The 18,015-nt window shown below is 38.3% G+C and overlaps 1 protein-coding gene and 1 non-coding gene across 4 annotated transcripts in view; both read left to right on the top strand.

Annotated features, from left to right (window-relative positions):
* The first annotated feature begins 4,086 nt into the window (after positions 1-4,086).
* TRNAG-GCC (transfer RNA glycine (anticodon GCC)) lies at positions 4,087-4,157 on the top strand. Its single transcript has one exon. It is a non-coding gene; the product is annotated as a tRNA-Gly (tRNA).
* A 54-nt stretch (positions 4,158-4,211) lies between these two features.
* Positions 4,212-18,015, top strand: part of CRCP (CGRP receptor component) — a 34,002-nt gene continuing 20,198 nt past the window's right edge. The window contains exons 1-4 of one of the 3 annotated variants that reach the window (XM_052804853.1): positions 4,212-4,381; positions 7,840-7,876; positions 11,263-11,361; positions 14,554-14,648. In XM_052804853.1, the coding sequence (XP_052660813.1) occupies positions 4,374-4,381; positions 7,840-7,876; positions 11,263-11,361; positions 14,554-14,648 (239 nt within the window). In that variant the 5' untranslated portion in view covers positions 4,212-4,373. Of the gene's footprint in view, positions 4,382-4,429; positions 4,477-6,241; positions 6,775-7,839; positions 7,877-11,262; positions 11,362-14,553; positions 14,649-18,015 lie in introns of those variants that run through there. The other 2 variants (XM_052804854.1, XM_052804855.1) reach the window with 2 other exon arrangements.

The following is an 18,015-nucleotide window of genomic DNA, read 5'->3' as shown; positions in this document are numbered from 1 at the left end:
TCCCATTGCTCTGTGTCATACCCCTCTAATGAGTAGTCTTTGATATGAATGTAATTGATATGATGGCTGGATCATCGTTGCTCTGTCCCCATTGTCACCCCAGCAAACACAAGAATAAAACAGATGGGAGCTAGTTGCTCGTTCCCATTTCTGTGTGGATGAGACTTTTCACCCCACTTGTAAGTATGCTGCAGCTCCAGCTTTGCGGCTTCCCTGCTGTCACCAGTTGCATGGGATCACTCTTGCCAAGAGGCTCCTGTGAGCCACAGACTGTGGCTGTGGGGTGTGAGGTTGTGCTCTGCTTGGCAAAAAGCCCATATCTTAAACTCATCAAACCCTATAAATATCATGGAATTAAAGAACCGATTTAAAATATGAGAGGGCTTTGGGAGCAGCCACTTGCAAAGCTATGGCTCAGAACCAATTTCTCATTAACTCCTCAGACACAGAGAGCACTTTTCTGCAGCCGCTCCACAGAAAGCTGAATGCTTGCTGGTTCACCTTACTGAGTGTACTACTACAGTATCATATTTTTCCGTCTGCATGGTCCAAACCTTTCAGAGAGCTCAGGAATCATATTCCAACCTTCTCATCTGCATTTTGTTGGGTTATTTTCTTCCCTTTAACTGACCCTCTTGTCCTTTTCTACTGTTCTCTCAGTTCTGCAACTTATCTCCCTTTCCTTTTTACAGTAGGACATTTACACTAGGAAACAGTGCTTGATCATTTTGTGATCATGTTCCTTCCTATTCTGAAATCGCTCATTTTTACCACTTTTCTTGCCTTTTTCACCCTTTAGGAGTGTCCTTGTTCTTACTCTGGACTTTGACAGGAGATTGCTGGTGTGTTGGGAAAATATAAGCACTGAATTTATAACCAGAGTGAAACTATATCAATAAGATCTTAATAATCTATGTCTGATATTACATGTGGCAAGGACGCGTGCTTTCACATGGGATCTGTCAGCAGTATCACTGTGTGTGTTTAGCAAACTTCATAGGGATTAGTTTGCTTGTAGTACACTGCTTAACTCCTGCCCCAGTTTGTATCTCAGATTATTGATGCTCTCTTTTCCCATTTTTAGATGAAACAGGCAATAACTATCATTTCTGTATAATAAGCAATGTAGAGTATAAAGTAATAATTTTATAGTAAAAATGGAAGTGAAATTGTAAATCCAAGCAGAAGGCATTAACGTAAAAGTGAACATTGAAGAAATAGGATTTCTTAACGACACTTGGATCTGGAGAGATGAAAAGGGGGAAACCGTGAAATAGCATTGCAAAATAGGTTTTCTAATGCACACTGAAATGTATTCTCATTACTGTCTTCTCTATTTGTTCTGGTTTGGATGGCTCTCCACTTCCCATCATCTTCTTTCAGTATTTTATTTGCTTAGTGAAATAGAAAGATGCCCCCCCCCAAATCCCCACCCCACAGTTAAATACCAAGGAAGGCCTGAGGGAAAAGTCTTCCACTTATTTTCCCTCTGGCACAGCAAATGGCACATTGTTCATAAATATTCCCAGCTACACCCTTTCCCAAGCTGATGTACAATGAGGTAGTACTAGAGAGGAAATTGCCCATTTTGCAGCACGGAGAAGTTTAATTAAATATATTTTAATGTCTTCAAAGATTTGAACTTTATTTGTGCTTGCTTTTGTAATCAGTCACAGCCTTACTATTTCTTTTAGAGTGCATTTTGTTGGAAGAGTGCAATACTTGGGGAGCGCAGCTCTGAAGGAGTGCTTTAGCGGTCTCTAGAAATGCACTTTTCATAATAGGACTTATTTTCATAACTGAGTCCAGTGAAGAAAAAGGATGGCATAAACTGCTACAGTGTACCTTCTTTAAAAACATTCTTATTTAATTGTCATTTTGGTTTAGAAAAAGAAAAAAAGCTCTATGGGCTGAAAGTGCTAGTCAAACGCACTGTCAGCTAGACTGATGTGAAGCGGTGCTGACATTTTTTGTTAAAAAAAAAAAAACTTTGTTTAATGAATTTTGAATGTAAAAGAAAAAAAGACACTATAGGGTGATCAGTGAAATGCTGAATACAGTAAACATCTTTCATGACAAAGAATACAAATACCCTGCAGATCTGCTTTCAATAGCAATTACTAGGCCCCCTGCTTTCAATAGTTAATACCGAGGCCCCTCTCTCACCAAGCCTTAGTGGTAACAATCACAAGCCAATGCTTAAAATGTTGACATGCTAAGCACATTTAGAAAAACCTATGTCTGCATTCCCTATGGATGGTGTAGCATAACTGTCTAACACCTAAAGTGCAGCAATTAAAACCAAAGTGAACTAAGCTAATCACTTCAACTCCTGAGAAGTTGTATGTAAGGGTAACGAGTTCTCTCTTGGATATTCCCTTTCTCCCTTGCATGGTGTCAGTGGACCTGTAGCTGGTCCATGTATGTATTTACACCCTAACAGGCTATATGTCTCCATTGGAAAATATTTAGGAATAATATCTCTATTAGAAAAAAAATTGAAAGCTGTTCAGAGAGGCATTTGTATTATGCTCATTCATCCCAGCTGCTGTGATTGGGCATCATCATCATCATGATGGATTGTAAAAATGTATCAGCAAAGATCTGGAATGAAACTTTTGGAGAAACAGTGAAAATGGAGATGATAAATTGGTGCTTGGGGAGAGATACAAAGGGGAGAAGCAAAGGAGAAATAAAATTAGTATGCTGAAGATTCTGAACCCATATCTAAAGAGAGCGATGAGAGGCAGGCAAGGATTAGTAGATTTCTGGAACAAAACTCTGAAATTTGATAGTCTGGAAATATGATATTTTCAAATGAAAGCTGACATCCTTTCCCTTCTTTTCTTCCCTTTAGCCTGGCTGGGAGCTGGCATACAGGCAGTTTCATGTGCAGAGTTTGAAACATGGCAGAGAAGTTACAGAGCATTTGTTGTGCCGGTTTTGGCCAATTTACAAGGTCAGTTAATCCTGACATGAAAAAGGACAGCATCCGTTGCATCCTGTCCACTGGGTCAGACCAACAGCTTTCAACCTGCTTTTTGACGAGCTTTCTCCTGGCTCTTTTTCCACAGGACTCCATGACAAATGATTCTGGAGTATAAATGAATTTCTATCTGTACTACAATCTGTGTGTGATGGGGTCCACATGTCCACTGAAACTTTTTTATGAGTCTTCAACTGAAAAGGGCAAAAAAAGCTTTGCAGTAGGGTTTTAAACTTTGTCCAGCACTTCGGTGTCTGATGATGATGGTTCCTGGAGAGCTGGGAGGTGGTTGTTGCCCACTGTCCTGGCACTGAAGACTTCCTGAAGCACTGCAGTTTGCTCACGTTATTCAGAACTGGCTTAGGATTTGCAACACCCCAAGGAGCATCAAAGTCCCAAAAGTGGGAATGGACTTCATTCTGGCTTGATTCTGGGGAGAAAAGTGGCTGGTGGATTTTGTGCTAGTATTGCAAGACAGAGGTTGTGAGCACAAGTCTAATCCATTCGGTTCCTTAGTTTGCTCTTACAGCCCTGCTGCAATCAAGCGTGTGTGTATGTGACTCCTTAGGGAGTTAGTGGTGTTGTGTTTGCATATAAACTTTTGCCTGAGAGATAATGGCAAAATTAAGTAATTAATGTTTCCCTGGCTCTCAGTCTCTGAGCCAGACAGTTTTCCTTGCTGTAGCCAATAGAACTTTCAGCTATTTGCACTCAATGAAGTGTCTTCAGTTTTCTCAAGAATGAAAAGGGCTCTTGCAAAATTTAATAGCACATATATTAAATGAGAAAGAATCACAGTGGTGGTAGGAAAAGACATATAATGCTGATGAGCCTGGTAAAATGTCTGTAGAGGTGCTTAAAAGATAATAGCAGTATTACACTAGTTCAGCCTTACAGTATTCTGTTTGCACATGGCTAGAGATTTTATTTGGAAGGACCTCTACAATACTGTTTTCCCCTTGTCATCATGCTTAACAGTGGCTAGCTGTCAGAACCTGAGTAGGTTTTTTCAGAACATGTTTTGTCACAAATAACATGTTGTTCCGTTTTCTGTGAAAGAAGTTACAACTCACGTGGCGGGAAAGTGCTGAGTATCACCAGCATTGGTGGTTCAGTGGTAGAATTCTCGCCTGCCACGCGGGAGGCCCGGGTTCGATTCCCGGCCAATGCAGTTGACCTTTTCTTTTTTTTTTTTTTCCCTTCCCCCGCACTTTATTTCTCCTTCCTTTTCCGCTTCCGTCCCGGTCGCCAAAGCCTCCTTCGGCTTAACCCCGGCCTGCTCCGCACTCCCCTCGCGGGGCGGGCTACGGGTGTGTGAGGGGAAGTTCCGCGGCGACGCGGCGGCCAGGGCCGGCCTCAGCGTGCGGCTGCGCCCGGGGCGGACAAGATGGAGGTGTAAGGAGCGGCGGGGAGGGAGCGGGGACGGGCCGCTGCCGTCTCCCCCCCAGCTCCGACCCTTCCGTGGCGGCAGTGGGGGCTCCGGGGCCGGGGTGTGTGTGTGGGGGTACATCTGTATGGACCTACCTACCTACCTGCCTGCCTGCAGGGTGTGCGTGTGTGTGGCGTATATCTGTATGGGCCTGCCTGCCGTTGTGTGTGTGTGTATATCTGTACGGGCCTGCCTGTGGTGTATGGGGGGGGGTGGGGTATATTGGGCCTTTAACACCCCTATAACTAGCAGCGTGTTCAGGCATTCTGTGGAGAAACTGAGGATTTTTCGTTTGCTTTACAAATCTTGCTGAAGCATCTGTTTGTTTGGGCAAAAGGCGTCGGTGGCTTAGCTTGAATCCCGCTCACTGTCCCCATCTCCCCTGCCCTCCTGTTCCCTCCTGCTGCCTTCTCTCTTCTGCCCTGGGAGAGGTGAAACGGGAATCCCCCGCTGCAGCCTCTGTGAGAGACTTATTCCTGTGAGCCTCAGGTAGACAACTCATTGTAGCAGCTGAACATGCTGGAGGAGAAAACCTAACGGGTGTGTGCCAGCAATTGGAAACACAAGAGGGGAGTCAAAATTTTGGCTAGCTGGTAATTTGGGGCAGTTACACCAGCCAGGCCCCAGGCTGCGGTCCTAGGCAGCAAGTTTTGTTGCCTTCCTATGCTGACAGCGCTATGCGTGTCACCTGGGCCCAAAACAATAGGGTTTGACCTATTTTGAAGCTTAGAAACTCATGAGTTCTGTGCAGCCCATTACAGTGTGTGGTTATATATGTGTATGTGGCGCTGGTTTCTAATGAGTGGGGGCACAGAGGATGCCAGTTCTGTAGGATGTATGCCAGCATCCACCTAAGTCAGCTGAACTATTGGAGTTCACGTTATTCATGGATGCTTTATCATTAAATCTTCTATACTATTACAATTAAATATTCTATACATAAAATTCCAAAGCAGATAAGAAACATCCATTGACATATGGGTTTGTATTATGTTAGCCTTAATGAGTAGCAGTCTGCAGGGAAATGAGCTGTTCGTGCTGTTGTAAAAATGCTGTGAAACATACATAGGCTGAAAGTTGCTGTTGCATGTGAGGAAAGATAGGATTTGCCCTGCTGAGAAGTATGCTTTTGGTACCATTAATAGTAAGTCTGTGATGCTGCTTATACATCCACTTGTTTTTTATTACCTTGAGTAGCCCAATTTATTTTACTGGTCTACCTCTTTTGGTACCAATAGGAAGGCACATCAGAGGTAGAAGACCTGGAGGCTGAAGTCCTGAGCTGTGGGTGAATGTCCCTTGCATTGGAATGGAACAATTTAGTCCATTTTGCACTTAAGTTACTGTTGGAATTTAATCTTACTAATCTCTTGCCTCCTGCCCGATGGCCTTTATAGAGGGACGCTGTGCAACTAGGAGAACCTCACTAAGTTCTTACCATGTCAGAAGTATCTGTTATTAGAGAACAGAACCTTCCAGAAAATGTTGGGGTTTAAATATGCAATGTGTTTTAAGCAGTAGATTTAAAAACATGAAGCGTCAGTGATATTTTTAGAGGTGTGATGCCACATACTAAGATAATTTTTGATATATGCAGAAGACCTTCTCAATAATATTTTGGTTTGGACTAAAATCGGGGAAAATACTACCTATTTAAAGATTCTAAAAAGAGTTTTTACATTTGGTCTTAACATGACTTTTTTTTTTCCTTTCTGTTTAAGTCTTAATCTCGTAAAAATTAAGCATAGTGTTTAGCTGACTACTTAAAAATATACATTAGAATTCATTATTTATAATTTCTTGTTTTCTGAATGTAAAATTAATAGTTGCTTCATGAAAGTTAGGACTGAAGAAAATTGTATTTCTACTTCATAAGTTCCGCAAAAGTTTTTAAAACTGGTCTTGTTTATCAGTTTATAATTCTGCTTTTTCAGCACAACAAAAATTGTTGAAGAATTTGAGACTGACTCATTTGCTGTCCATTGTTAGAAGACAAAAGTAATTTTCTGAATGACAAAGTGTTTTTGTCTTAAATAATTTAACATCAGATAGATTTCAGACTCATTTGCATAGTAATGTATTTACTCTATATGACCCTTTTACTTATTTAACTGAATAATTCCATATATAATTCTTCTATGGCATTATTATTTCTAACAAAGAATGTCTTTGATCCATAGGGCTTTCTGTAGCGATAGCCCAAATGCAAACATTCTGAAGAATTGCATTTACCTAACAACAAAAGCTATATGGTTTGTAAAACATGAATGAAAACTAATGCGTGTGTGAGCTCACTTGCTGAAGTTTCACTTGAGTCAGCGAAATGGAAGTTGAAGTTCATCTCAGCGTATTTTAGAAGGTCCTTTTCATTTAAAAACAATGATAGAACCTGTGGAAGTTTGTGGATGCATTTAACTCATTTGAAAGTGATGAACCTGACAGTTCTATTCAAACAGTTGATGGTGCTTAACAATACATTGTACCTTTTTTTTCTTTCTTTCATAAGCTGCTGCACAGACCTGAGAAAGGCCTTTTTTGTCTTTTGTATGGAAACTTTCTGTTGTTGTGGCTACTGACTGCTCAGCAGAACGTGTTGTTTGGGGAATATAGGATGTTCTGCGTCAGTTTTTCTCCCTTTTTTAAAATTTAAAAATATAAAATTCCAATATCCGGTAGTAATAGAGGTGTGATTAGTCTAAATATGTGCTTGACTCGGTGCGTTCAGCTTACTAGCAGTGGATAACGATTCTTGCTTAATTGGGACAGAATTAATGGGGAAGCGTTTGGCTGGTGGAAAATGGGAAACTCAGCCTTGCCCTGCTAATAAAGGAGTAGCCACATAAAGATTCAAAGAATAAATAAAGAGGAAGTGCAGTAAGTTTTGGATTTTTTACTCAGTACAGTATGTGTAAATACAGTGCCATATCTGTATCTATGCACACACATGTACATTGTGCTAAAAATAGTAACTGTATTTTCTTTTTCCATGATCTTGGCTAATAAATAAATAGTATGTGTAATCTGAATGATTTTTGCTGTCAGTCTTTATTCAAATAAAACTGGAGGCCCTTTTTTGTAAGGAAGAGGCAAGACAATTTGGTTTTAGTTTGTAAAATTGGGTGAGTGAATGAAATCGTGTGGCTGAGTAAAAAGATTATAAGTGTATTATGATTTATGGGGCAAGTTGTGCAAAATATACTGTGTAATTATGTAATGATTCTACTAAAAATATGGAAAAATATTTTCCAGAGGTGGCAACAACTTGTTAACTGTAGAATCACCAAAAATAGATCTCTTGATGATTTTTTTTTTTAACTTTATGAAAGTAGTGTTTGTTCTCTTAGAGTCTGCATGACTCAGCAAAGAAAAATTTTAGACAGTTTCATTTGGAACATATATTAATAATTTTCATTTTTCCTTTTAGAAAAGATGCAAATGCCGCATTGCTAAGTAACTTTGAGGTAAGTTTATCTGTGTCCCAGTTTTAAACCAGCAGTTTAAAGCTGTAATCAGTCACTTGTATACTTCTTTGGAAGCTGAAAATTGCCAGTGGCAATCAGCAAGACCTGTATGTGATTTCCACTACCTCCATTTGATTTGTTATTAAGAAAAAAGCTTTTTAAAGAAAATCTAGTTTTCTGGAAAATTACTGGTTTTCACTAGTAATGGGTACTGTATTATTATTTCGTTGGTCCCAAATCTGTAAAAACAGATATAAATATGTTATTCAAATAGACGAGGAGCAGATCATTAGAATGTCAGTAACTAACTTCAGCCTTGTCGTATTTACGCTGTTGCTGTGTGGTTGGTTTGTTGAATCATCTTGTGTATGGTGGTTTGTTATTTAGGATTTGATTTTCCACATCTTAAAACACTTGTGTATGTGGGCAAGTGCAGTGGATTGACTGGTGCTTTGTATGACGTATGGTGTATCAGATCCCAAATCGAGAATGTTGACATCTCTGTAACGGGGCAGCAATGTCCAAAATATCTTTTTTTTGAATTTTATCTTGTGATAAGCCAATATACCACCAAGTGTATGACACACTGATTGCTGGAGTCTCTTTAATATTGCAAATAAAAATTCAAACTTTTTCACAGATGGCTGCTGCTAGAATCGGTGTTTCATATTTAACTTTAACCTTGTGATGTGTAATATCATCTGAGAACCTATAACTCATTAATGCATAGTTTTATTAAAGCCAGTGCTACTGGAAGCGCAGTCTTACATCTCTGAATGCTTGTCAGTATTTTTTTTTAAAGATCTTGAGGTGTTTCCAAACCAGTTTAGGTTATAGTAAGCATGAGGCCATTTGCTGATCTTAGATGTGTTACTCAGGATAAACACTCTTAGAAGCCAGTGATGTACTTTGATCTGGTGTCATGGGGAAGGTGCAGTGCCCTGTCATAACAAACAATGAATATTGCCATACAAATAACAAACAAACAAAAAAATCTTATTTTCTAGTGTAGGTAAGTTCTGAATAATTTTCCTCTCTCCTAAGTAAAGGTATTTTTTTTTAGTGAGGAAAAAAGAAATGTAGTGGTGGTGTTGGTTTAATTTCAGCCAGGTAATGAAAAGATTTCAGTGCTTTGTTTATGAATGTGATTTTTTTGAATGGTTTTAATAACCCAAGTATGTTGTTTATATTGTTTTATTGCTGAAGCTTGAAAGTTGCACAGCTGTTTCATCGTATTCTGAAATAAATCTTGAAATGTTTTATCTTGAGCCCCATCTGTCTGCATATAGCAGAGCAACCATCTGGTGACTCTTAGAAGGGCTTTAATGAGGTACTTGGAAAGAACTGTCTTGCCTAAGAAATAGATGATATGTCAGCCAAACTAGTATTAAGTGTCTGTTTGTTAAAAGATGTACTATTCCAGTACAGAAAATAGCAAGTATTTCAGAGATTATTTGTTGCAAAATCATCTCTGCTGCCTTCTTCATTTGCTGAGATATTTGTTGGAATCTAGGTATTACTGCCTGCTGAGGTTCAAGTAGTGGTGTCGGTCACATTATGTAAAATCTGTAGATGTCCTAAGGTTTGGTCCAGAATAGGGAGAATTGCAGAATCCATTCTTCATGCTCTTCAGTCAGAACTTTCTTCAGAACTTTCTTCAGCTGAGTCTTTTTGTTGGTGAATATACTCTGTGTGTTGAAAAAGAGCAAAAGGAAGTGGAAAATGAAGTTACTGATGAGAATGCTTATTTCTCATTTCCCTTTCACAGCACAGTTGTCATGCATGCAGCCTTTCGTTTCTTTGCAGGAAGGGATTTGCACTGTCTGCAGCTATAGGCTTTTGGGCATGGCTTTTCACTGCTCTTCAAAGTACTGATTCCCCTAAAACTACTGATCTCTTTCTGTTTGCTCCTCTTCCCAGTTGCAATTTGACTGGCATAGCTAACATTCTCTTTCTCGAGGTAATATTTTGCACAGAAAGTGGTGTTTGAAAGGAGTATTTGAGACTGACACATTGTATGTCCTATGCCTACATTTATTCTGTGAGTTTGGAGTTGTCATTTTGTATCTCGTTGTCACTGGCTATATCTTCTTCAAGTATTTATTAGATAAAAGTTCATAGCTTCAGTTTTGCCTTTCAAGTGAGGATTGACTACTGGTGGTTGATGCACAAGGTGTTCCTTTTTCGTAGAAGATGCAGTATAAAGTAATTGCAGGATCTGTAGCTGGTAATGTTCTTATTTCTCACTGTCTGGAAATGTTTGTATTTTATTTCTATGGACTTGTCAGTTTATAATGCCATTGGATCTGGATCTTGAATGAAGCTAGTTAAAAATTAGGGGATAAACAGTAAGAAGTGGTCTGTTACTTTGCTCTGGTTATTGGCTCTGGATATACTGTAAAGCCTGAAGCAAAACATCTGAAGAAATTTCAACCTAATGTGATTTAATATGGGAATAAAAGAGTAATTGTGATGCTGTCTCAACATTTTGGTGCATATCTGTCTATGATGAATAAAGATGTTTTGTTGCAACAGATTTGACAAAGCACAATTGCAAAAATCAAAACGTCTTCTTTCCCTTCAGACTTACCCTCTGAATCTCAGTCCTACATTAATATTCACTGCATCATAAATGTGAAGACAACTTTATTACATTTGTTTCAGGAACGTCTGCTTGTATTACGTTGTTGTGATGAAATAGGGAGCTAATTTAATCTTTGTGGCTTAACATACCATAACACCATGCTGGTCACTGTAACATTTACTATTATGAATAACTCCACTGGAATTTACAATAGGATCACTAATCTCAGGAGCATCTATAGGTCAAGCCTTTATTTAGTTGGTTCATGGCAGCGTGACAGTTGTAGAGTTTACTTTTCTTTGCAGATAACGTAAAATTGCATCTCTGTGAGACAGAATATATATCCATTTTAATATTATAGGTACATCTGTCATAACAAACCCAGTAGGGCCATAAACTTGTGTGACATTTTGCTTCAAGCACCACTTACATTTTAAATGGAAGCTCTGTGCCAGTACAGCAGGGTATGACCCAACTCTGTTCAGGACATGAGATAAAATAAACAAGTAGGATAGATTCATCCTGGCAGTGTCTTTGTTGGGGCTCTTGGATAACATTTAACAAGTGCTGAAAATCTGCTTATAAAATAGTCACAATTTTAAAGAAGCAATTTAATTACCTATTCAACATTCTCGTGCCAAAACATTTTTCATTTCATTGCTGGTGCGTTCACCAAAGAAGCCATGCTTTTTTTTGTTGTTTGGTTGGTAGGATTTTGCATTGTTCATTTATGTTTTTCTGCTGTAGTATTTTTAGGTAAAATACTCGCAAATGGTCTAAAACACTTTATTTTTTTCTCCAGGTGTTCCAGTTACTTACTGATCTTAAGCAGCAGCGGAAAGAGAGTGGAAAAAACAAGCAGAGCTCTGGTCAGCAGAATCTGAACACAATCATGTATGAAGTGAGTAGCACAGTGAAATTCCTTTGCAAATTAGCCCAAGCTGGAGTAATTCACATCCTTAGGTCTGTATATTAATAATTTTGTGTCAAAATTCCCCTGTTAAAAAACACAGTAAAACATTTTATTTGTCACTTCTCTGTGGTCAGTTCATTCAGGTTGTAGGCTAACTGCGCTCTCAGGGCAGAGGCATGCAGCTGGTCTTACTAAAATCTTATCACAAAAAGAATAAAAAAACCCCCTGTTTTTTAACTGTTTAGTTTTGTGGGGTTTTTTTTATTCCAAATATTCTATCCTTTTAAGACCCAGGGCAGAACTTGCTATCATCTGATGAATTGATGATACCATGTAATCATGATTTCAAAGCTGAGGCACAGATCACATATGGTATTTTTTTATTAACAGAATTAAACAAATAATATCCAACTAAAATAGATTTTTAAAAAATTTTTTTTGTCAAAAGAATAACAAAATCACATGTACAGATAGCAACATCAGTTGGATGCCAGACTGGTAATTGATGTTTAATCTATTGCTAGGAAGAACTTTTAAAATCGTGTAATACAAATATTAACATTTGAAATATCTCAAATTAGCAACTTCATAACAGACTTGCAGTATGACCTGTTGTGTCTGTGTCAGAGAACTGCATGAGTAGCACCACGATTGGCAGCAAGTTGAAAGCAGTTTGCCTTGCTTGCATGAGTAATCCCGTTGAGTAGTGAAACTACTCATGTGAATAAGATTTGGCCTAGGCTTTGTTTTTGTTTTAGTTCTGGCTTTGTTTGAAAAGGTATAGAGTCGTAATTCCTAAGCCTCATATTCAACAAAATAGGGGCTTACAAAAAAATCTAATTTAAATCTTCATGGAGACGAAGAGTCTCTTCCTGTACCTCTTTGAAACAGCTGAGAGATCCTGTAAGTATATTTTGTCAGAATGCACCTTAAAGCTTTAATTGCCCTGTTATATTGCTACGTGTTAAATACCTATAGGATGCTCGTTCTTGTGCATGGAGAGAAGCTGGTGTAAACTCTAGGTATATTTTCTTCATATTTGACTGAAAGAAACCCAGAATTTGATCTTACGGCATTGTCTTTGTTCATGCTGAGTATGTCTTCATGAGCTCCGTGCAGGCTTGTATCCATTGGTACTGAAGTAACTAGATAAAGCTTGCTAACCTGGAGCTATGTTTTGCTGCATGCCTGGTGTTTTAATTGATTTGAAACTGCCAAAAAAAGACTAAACCGGAAAAGAAATTACTCCTATTAAATAATTTTATTACATGACAATATTGTGATTTCATTTCAGTCATTATTGGTGAATAAGAACTTCATTTTATCTGAAAAGGTCAGACAGGGCTTACAGAAAGGAGGGTTATCTAACACCCTATTGTGCTTTTAAATATATTTCTCAGTAGTCCAATGAAACTGGTCCTTAAGAATAGCAGTGATTCATATTTCATCAGCACTGTATCTGTTAAGTAGGATGAATTATGCTGTCTTGTTGAAGTCTGTTTTCCTTTACCTAGCATTTTTAAATAACAGATTTTAATGGAAATACACTGGAAATATATTTGCATATTTTCTTATTTGCCATACCGATCTTGTAGTCTGTTTGTTCCCAGTATCTGTTGTTTTCTGCTCTGTGAATACTGGTTCAGCTTTTTTGGCTTCTGACTTTTTAAATATAAATATTCAGTTTAAAGATTTTCTGAGAAAGAAACTTGAGAGAGTATCATACAGAATTTTATGGGTTTTTATTATTATTATAGATGATATGTGCATGTGGTATCCTACCACATGTGTGTCTGTATTTGCAATCCAGTTAGTGCATCATGAGTCAGTTGTATTGATACTTTTAAGCCTTATGTGTAACTATGCAGTATCAACAGATGAAGATTTTCTTCCTTAATTTAAAACAAGCATTGACAATACTCTTTTAAATCCTTCAGTTGCTGATGCACACAATGCAGACAATGCAAGGATTTCCTTGACTTTTTCATTGATGGTCATTATTTCCAACTCTTCATTTTTGGGTCTAATCGAAGCAACAAGCAACATTCAGGAAGATTCTAAGCTACTTCCAGTGGAAAGAAATAAAGCAAGCAGATGTCACATCTGCTGCAAAAGTTAGCTGAGGTTGGTAGGTGTTACATGTAAAAAATGGAGCAAAGATAAATTGTCTTAAGTCAGATAAACATTTCTAATACTACAGTATTCTTGCAGATTTTCATGACAACCCACCTAACCTGCTTCTATGAACTTCAAGAAAGCATTGCCAAATATGCATATAAGGGTGAAAACAACCATAGATTGGAGAGCTTAATGAGTTATTTATGGATTGGCAGTGAGAGTATCCCTGGCACTGAGCACACAAAAACTTGGCAGAAGGTAACATGGTTTGAAGAATAGTATTCAACTTCTCGAAGTGTTACTGCTTTTAAAAAACAAAACAACATAACAAAAAATAAACACTACAAAAAAAAAAACCAAACTCCATATCTTGGTACCTTTTTAACCTAGCTTTGAATCTAAATGTTTGTTGGTTTTAAAAGGAAAACTACATCTGAGTGATACTATTCAGCACAGCTGTAAGTATGTCTTGATCACAGTCTTAGCATCACCTGAGATTATTTCAAACCAAGAAAGCAAATGTCTTTCACAAACATCATGTGTCTTTTTAGTAGACAGAGCTAAAACTCAACTCAACTCCTTTCCTGTACTCTTCAACATGTGACTTTGGGCTTTGAACAGATCAGATAAATGGCTGTCCAAAGCCACAGAGGGGAATAGTCAAAGCTGTAATTCTCACCTGGGTGTGTAATGAGCTGAGTGGGTCATGTCTTTATGGAATTAATTCACTGGGACTTTCTGGATAAGTACTAATGTAATTTCCATTACATAAAGTTGTAGTTACGTGTTGCCTGTTTCTTACTCCCTCAGCAAATACCAGTATAGTGTTACTGAAGACAGAAAAATGTGAGTGATCTGTGTCACCTGTGACAGCACTTCCCACTGTTAAAAAAAAAAAAAAAAAAAAAAAAGTAAAAAGCCAAACCCCAAAACCTGAATTGACTTTTCCATTTTTTCTGAGTAGTACTGAGGAGACTTTTCAAAATGGGCTTGTTTCATACACAAGTGGTAAAGCAAATAGTAACTGTGAAATAATGTATCCTTTCTTTCTATCCATTGCAGACACTGAAGTACATTTCAAAAACACCCTGTAGATACCAGAGTCCTGAGACTGTGAGAGATTTCCTCATAGCAATGAAAGGCCATAAGCTAACCAAGTAAGTAGAAATGTGTCTTTGAATAAAAATATAAACTCATGACAATGTTGAAAAACTGATCCCTGTGTACACAGTATGATAATCTGTCTGGTTTTGATCAAGGTATTTTAAGTATTTTGTGCTATTATTTAAATACTCATCCAAACATCTTTTCCTTCACTTGTTAGTGCCTACATGGATGAGTATTTCCTTAAGTGGGCCTGTGTTTACCAATGTATTTCTCAAACAGATTCTTGTCAGTATTTTGTTTTTTAGCATGGTTTCACCTGGTCCAAGCACAAAGCAGAGTTCCTAAAATGTTTTCTGAGGAAGAAGTTGTAAGTTGTAAATGGGTTTTGAACACAGTAAGAGAACAGCAAAAAAACCCCAACCCAATCTTGGTTTATTATCAGCCTTATTTTTATGAACTTCCTTAAGCAAAAATGCATTCATACCTAAGAGGCTGTATTGCAGGGAGGTAATAAGTAAATAAAATCCTAATATAGATGGATGGGAAAGAATGTTATTCTGAAGTCAAGTTTTGTGTGAATCTGTGAGCCCCAGCTGCAACAGATCATCTCTCAGGGTTATGCTCTGCAACTGGCATTTAGCAAACTTAAGATGTTCATCCTCTTTTTTTGTGCTGTTTGTCCACTGATATTTATGTTCACTGGGATTTCTGAGATATACATTTCAGTTACCTAAATATTGTGTTAATCAACTTTTTGCCCCCCCGCCCTGCAGTTTCTAAGAAAGCTGAACTTACAGTTCATTCTTCTTATTTTGTAAAGTCCTGCATAGAAAATAAAAGACTTCCTTCACAGTTACAAGAAGACTCAAAGGGCATTTTTCCTCTTTGGCAGTGGTCTGAACGCCTGTTGACAGTGCTTGAAACACATGATCCTCTCAAACCTCTCTCCAGAGTGTGAGTGAAGCCTGCTGTAAATAATCAGACCCAAAAGAAATTAAATCAATTGACTACTTGCTTGGATAGCTCTAATCAGTCATCTGATTTTTAAAGCAGAAAACCCAAAGATTTAGTTGTTCCTAAATGACTCCCTCTTCACCACAAAGGAGTAGTTTTATGCTGTATAGACACTGACTGCATTTTTCTTCCCTGCTGGAAGGACTCCCAAGGAGTTCATGCTCTGGGAAGGAGGCTCTTACTAATAATTTGGTTGTGTCACAAAAAGAAATGCAAAGTGAGAGCATCTGGAGAGTGCAGTGCTACAAGGCAAGTTTTTACCCTGTCCAAAGGATAGTAAGTTGAGTAGAAAGCAGATTGTCAGCTATTTTGTTGACTTTCAGTGCCTCCTTTCTACAAACAATTATGCTCACATCCAGTATATCAGCAGCTCTGATCACAGTATTGCTGTCATTGCAGACACAGGGGTGCTAGTACTTGGAAGCTTTGTCATGGGTATTGTAACTTCACTTGCAGTGCTTTCTTTTGTAGAACGAAAGTTGCCAGGTCAGTGTATCAGTGTTTAGTCCTCCTGTAGCTCATTTTATATAGCAGGATACTAATTTATGTAGTGGGCAAGGTATCTTAATTATTTTCTGACATGGAGGTGTTGAAGCATGGAGAAAACACTCTGTTTACTGTAAAGAGCTGATAGTATGGAAATGAGAGTGTCTTAAAATTGGCAGCAAACTAGTTCTTGAGTAAGTAGTGAGCATCCTTCGTTTCTGGTAATGTGAAACAGTCATCCTGTGTGAAGTGAAATAAGCTTGTTCAGTCTGTACATGGCAGCAGTTTAGGAAAGCGCCAGAGGAATACTATATCACAGCAAAAAGCCAGTGCAAATTAGAAAGACAGAACAGGATTTTCCAGAAGTAACTGAATGAGTTATGTGTAAGAGTCCCATTAAAAGTCAAAGGGTTTTTTTTTTGTTTTAAAGCTCATTTCTAAGTTTCTTTCTGGTAGAATTTGACCAGGACCTCAGGATTAACTCTTACAAAAAGGCAGGAGAGCTCTGTTATCACCTTGACCGCATCTGCTCCCCCATATGGGGTCTCCAGGAGTGAAGTACTAAATGATGTTGGGTCATAATGCAGAAAATTCTGGCTACAAAATCTCTCGGTCTCCTGTAGTGCCTGGCTGTTTTGTAGAAGGTATACCCAAATATTCGCTTTCCCGTGCCAGCTTGTTCTGTGAGCTTGAATATAGCACTGCTGCAAAGGTTGAAATAGTTACATGGTTTAAATGAGCTTTTTGACTATTCCATTTTTTATGGATACTAGGAGGTGCCTTTGGTTTTAGGTATCATCCTCTCTGTCCTTTTTCTCTTAATCAGTCTGTAAGATAAGCAAGAGAATTATTCCCAAGTCACTTCCTTCTCCATAATGGCAGAAGGATGAGAGTGAAGAGCCAAGCACTAGTTTAGGTTACAAATTTACCACGTTTTATGGCTTATCAGAACTCAGATTGCACTGTGATACCTTAGTTTCTTGAGCATGCTGTACAACTTCTACTTTGTTAATATCTATGTCATCTGGTAAAGAACTTGCCAGCTCTGCATTTGCCGCGTACTTTACAAAATAAGAAACAGAATTGTTTAGTGTGATCCTGGCGCCACTTCTTTCTTCTAATCTTTTCCATTCAGACACTTCAAGATAGAAGTGTCAAAGCCCATCTGGCAGCCTCTTCACACCAAAACACAGAAAGCATATGGTGTGCAATTACTATATAATGCACTTTTTGTTAAAGTGCTTAAAATAGTAATGCCTGCAAGGAAACTTTGAACTACCCTTTGGTTCATAACCAAGATAATTTCAACACTGTTCTGTTGTTAAATAAACGAAAAACTAAAGGATTTAATCATTTCCATTCTGTGGGATGGAGGTGGTTATTTGTATAAAAGACCTCACTAGAGATTTCATTCCATTTCATTCTCTCTGGTAGAGAGCTTTCTTCCCCTTTGAGAGGAAAGAACCTGCAATGTTTGCTCTTCAGGACCTTACTTACATGATCCTGCTGTAATGACCTTTTCTCCCACAAAGAGTAATGAACTCCAGAGTCTGTCTTCCTTTCTGGGTAAGGCATTCAAAGTTGTGCTCTCTTCCTTAATCTCTTAGCTGGTTATATGCTGTCTCTGCTGGTAACAGTTTTCTGAAGGTAGCTGACTTGATTTAAGATATGTTAGTTGGTGTCTGTCCTCAGTGAGGGCACAGCAGGGTTTTCTGTTTTCTCATTGCAAGAGAAATAGAGAATCTGGTTAAAAGGCACAACTGGTCAGAAACACCCCATCGTCTTAAGACTGCTTCCTCTGCCGTTTAAATTCCTTGTTATGACTCTGCCTCTAATCAAGGAGGAAACAATTAAGCAGTGTGTTTGTGCTGTTAATTAGTCTCAGCAACTTCTTTTCTAATACAAGGATTTGAGGGC

Source organism: Harpia harpyja, chromosome 12 (genome assembly GCF_026419915.1).
Source record: "Harpia harpyja isolate bHarHar1 chromosome 12, bHarHar1 primary haplotype, whole genome shotgun sequence".
Taxonomy (NCBI): domain Eukaryota; kingdom Metazoa; phylum Chordata; class Aves; order Accipitriformes; family Accipitridae; genus Harpia; species Harpia harpyja.
The sequence above is the reverse complement of the archived record's forward strand: the minus strand, read 5'-3'. Positions and strand labels throughout refer to the sequence as shown.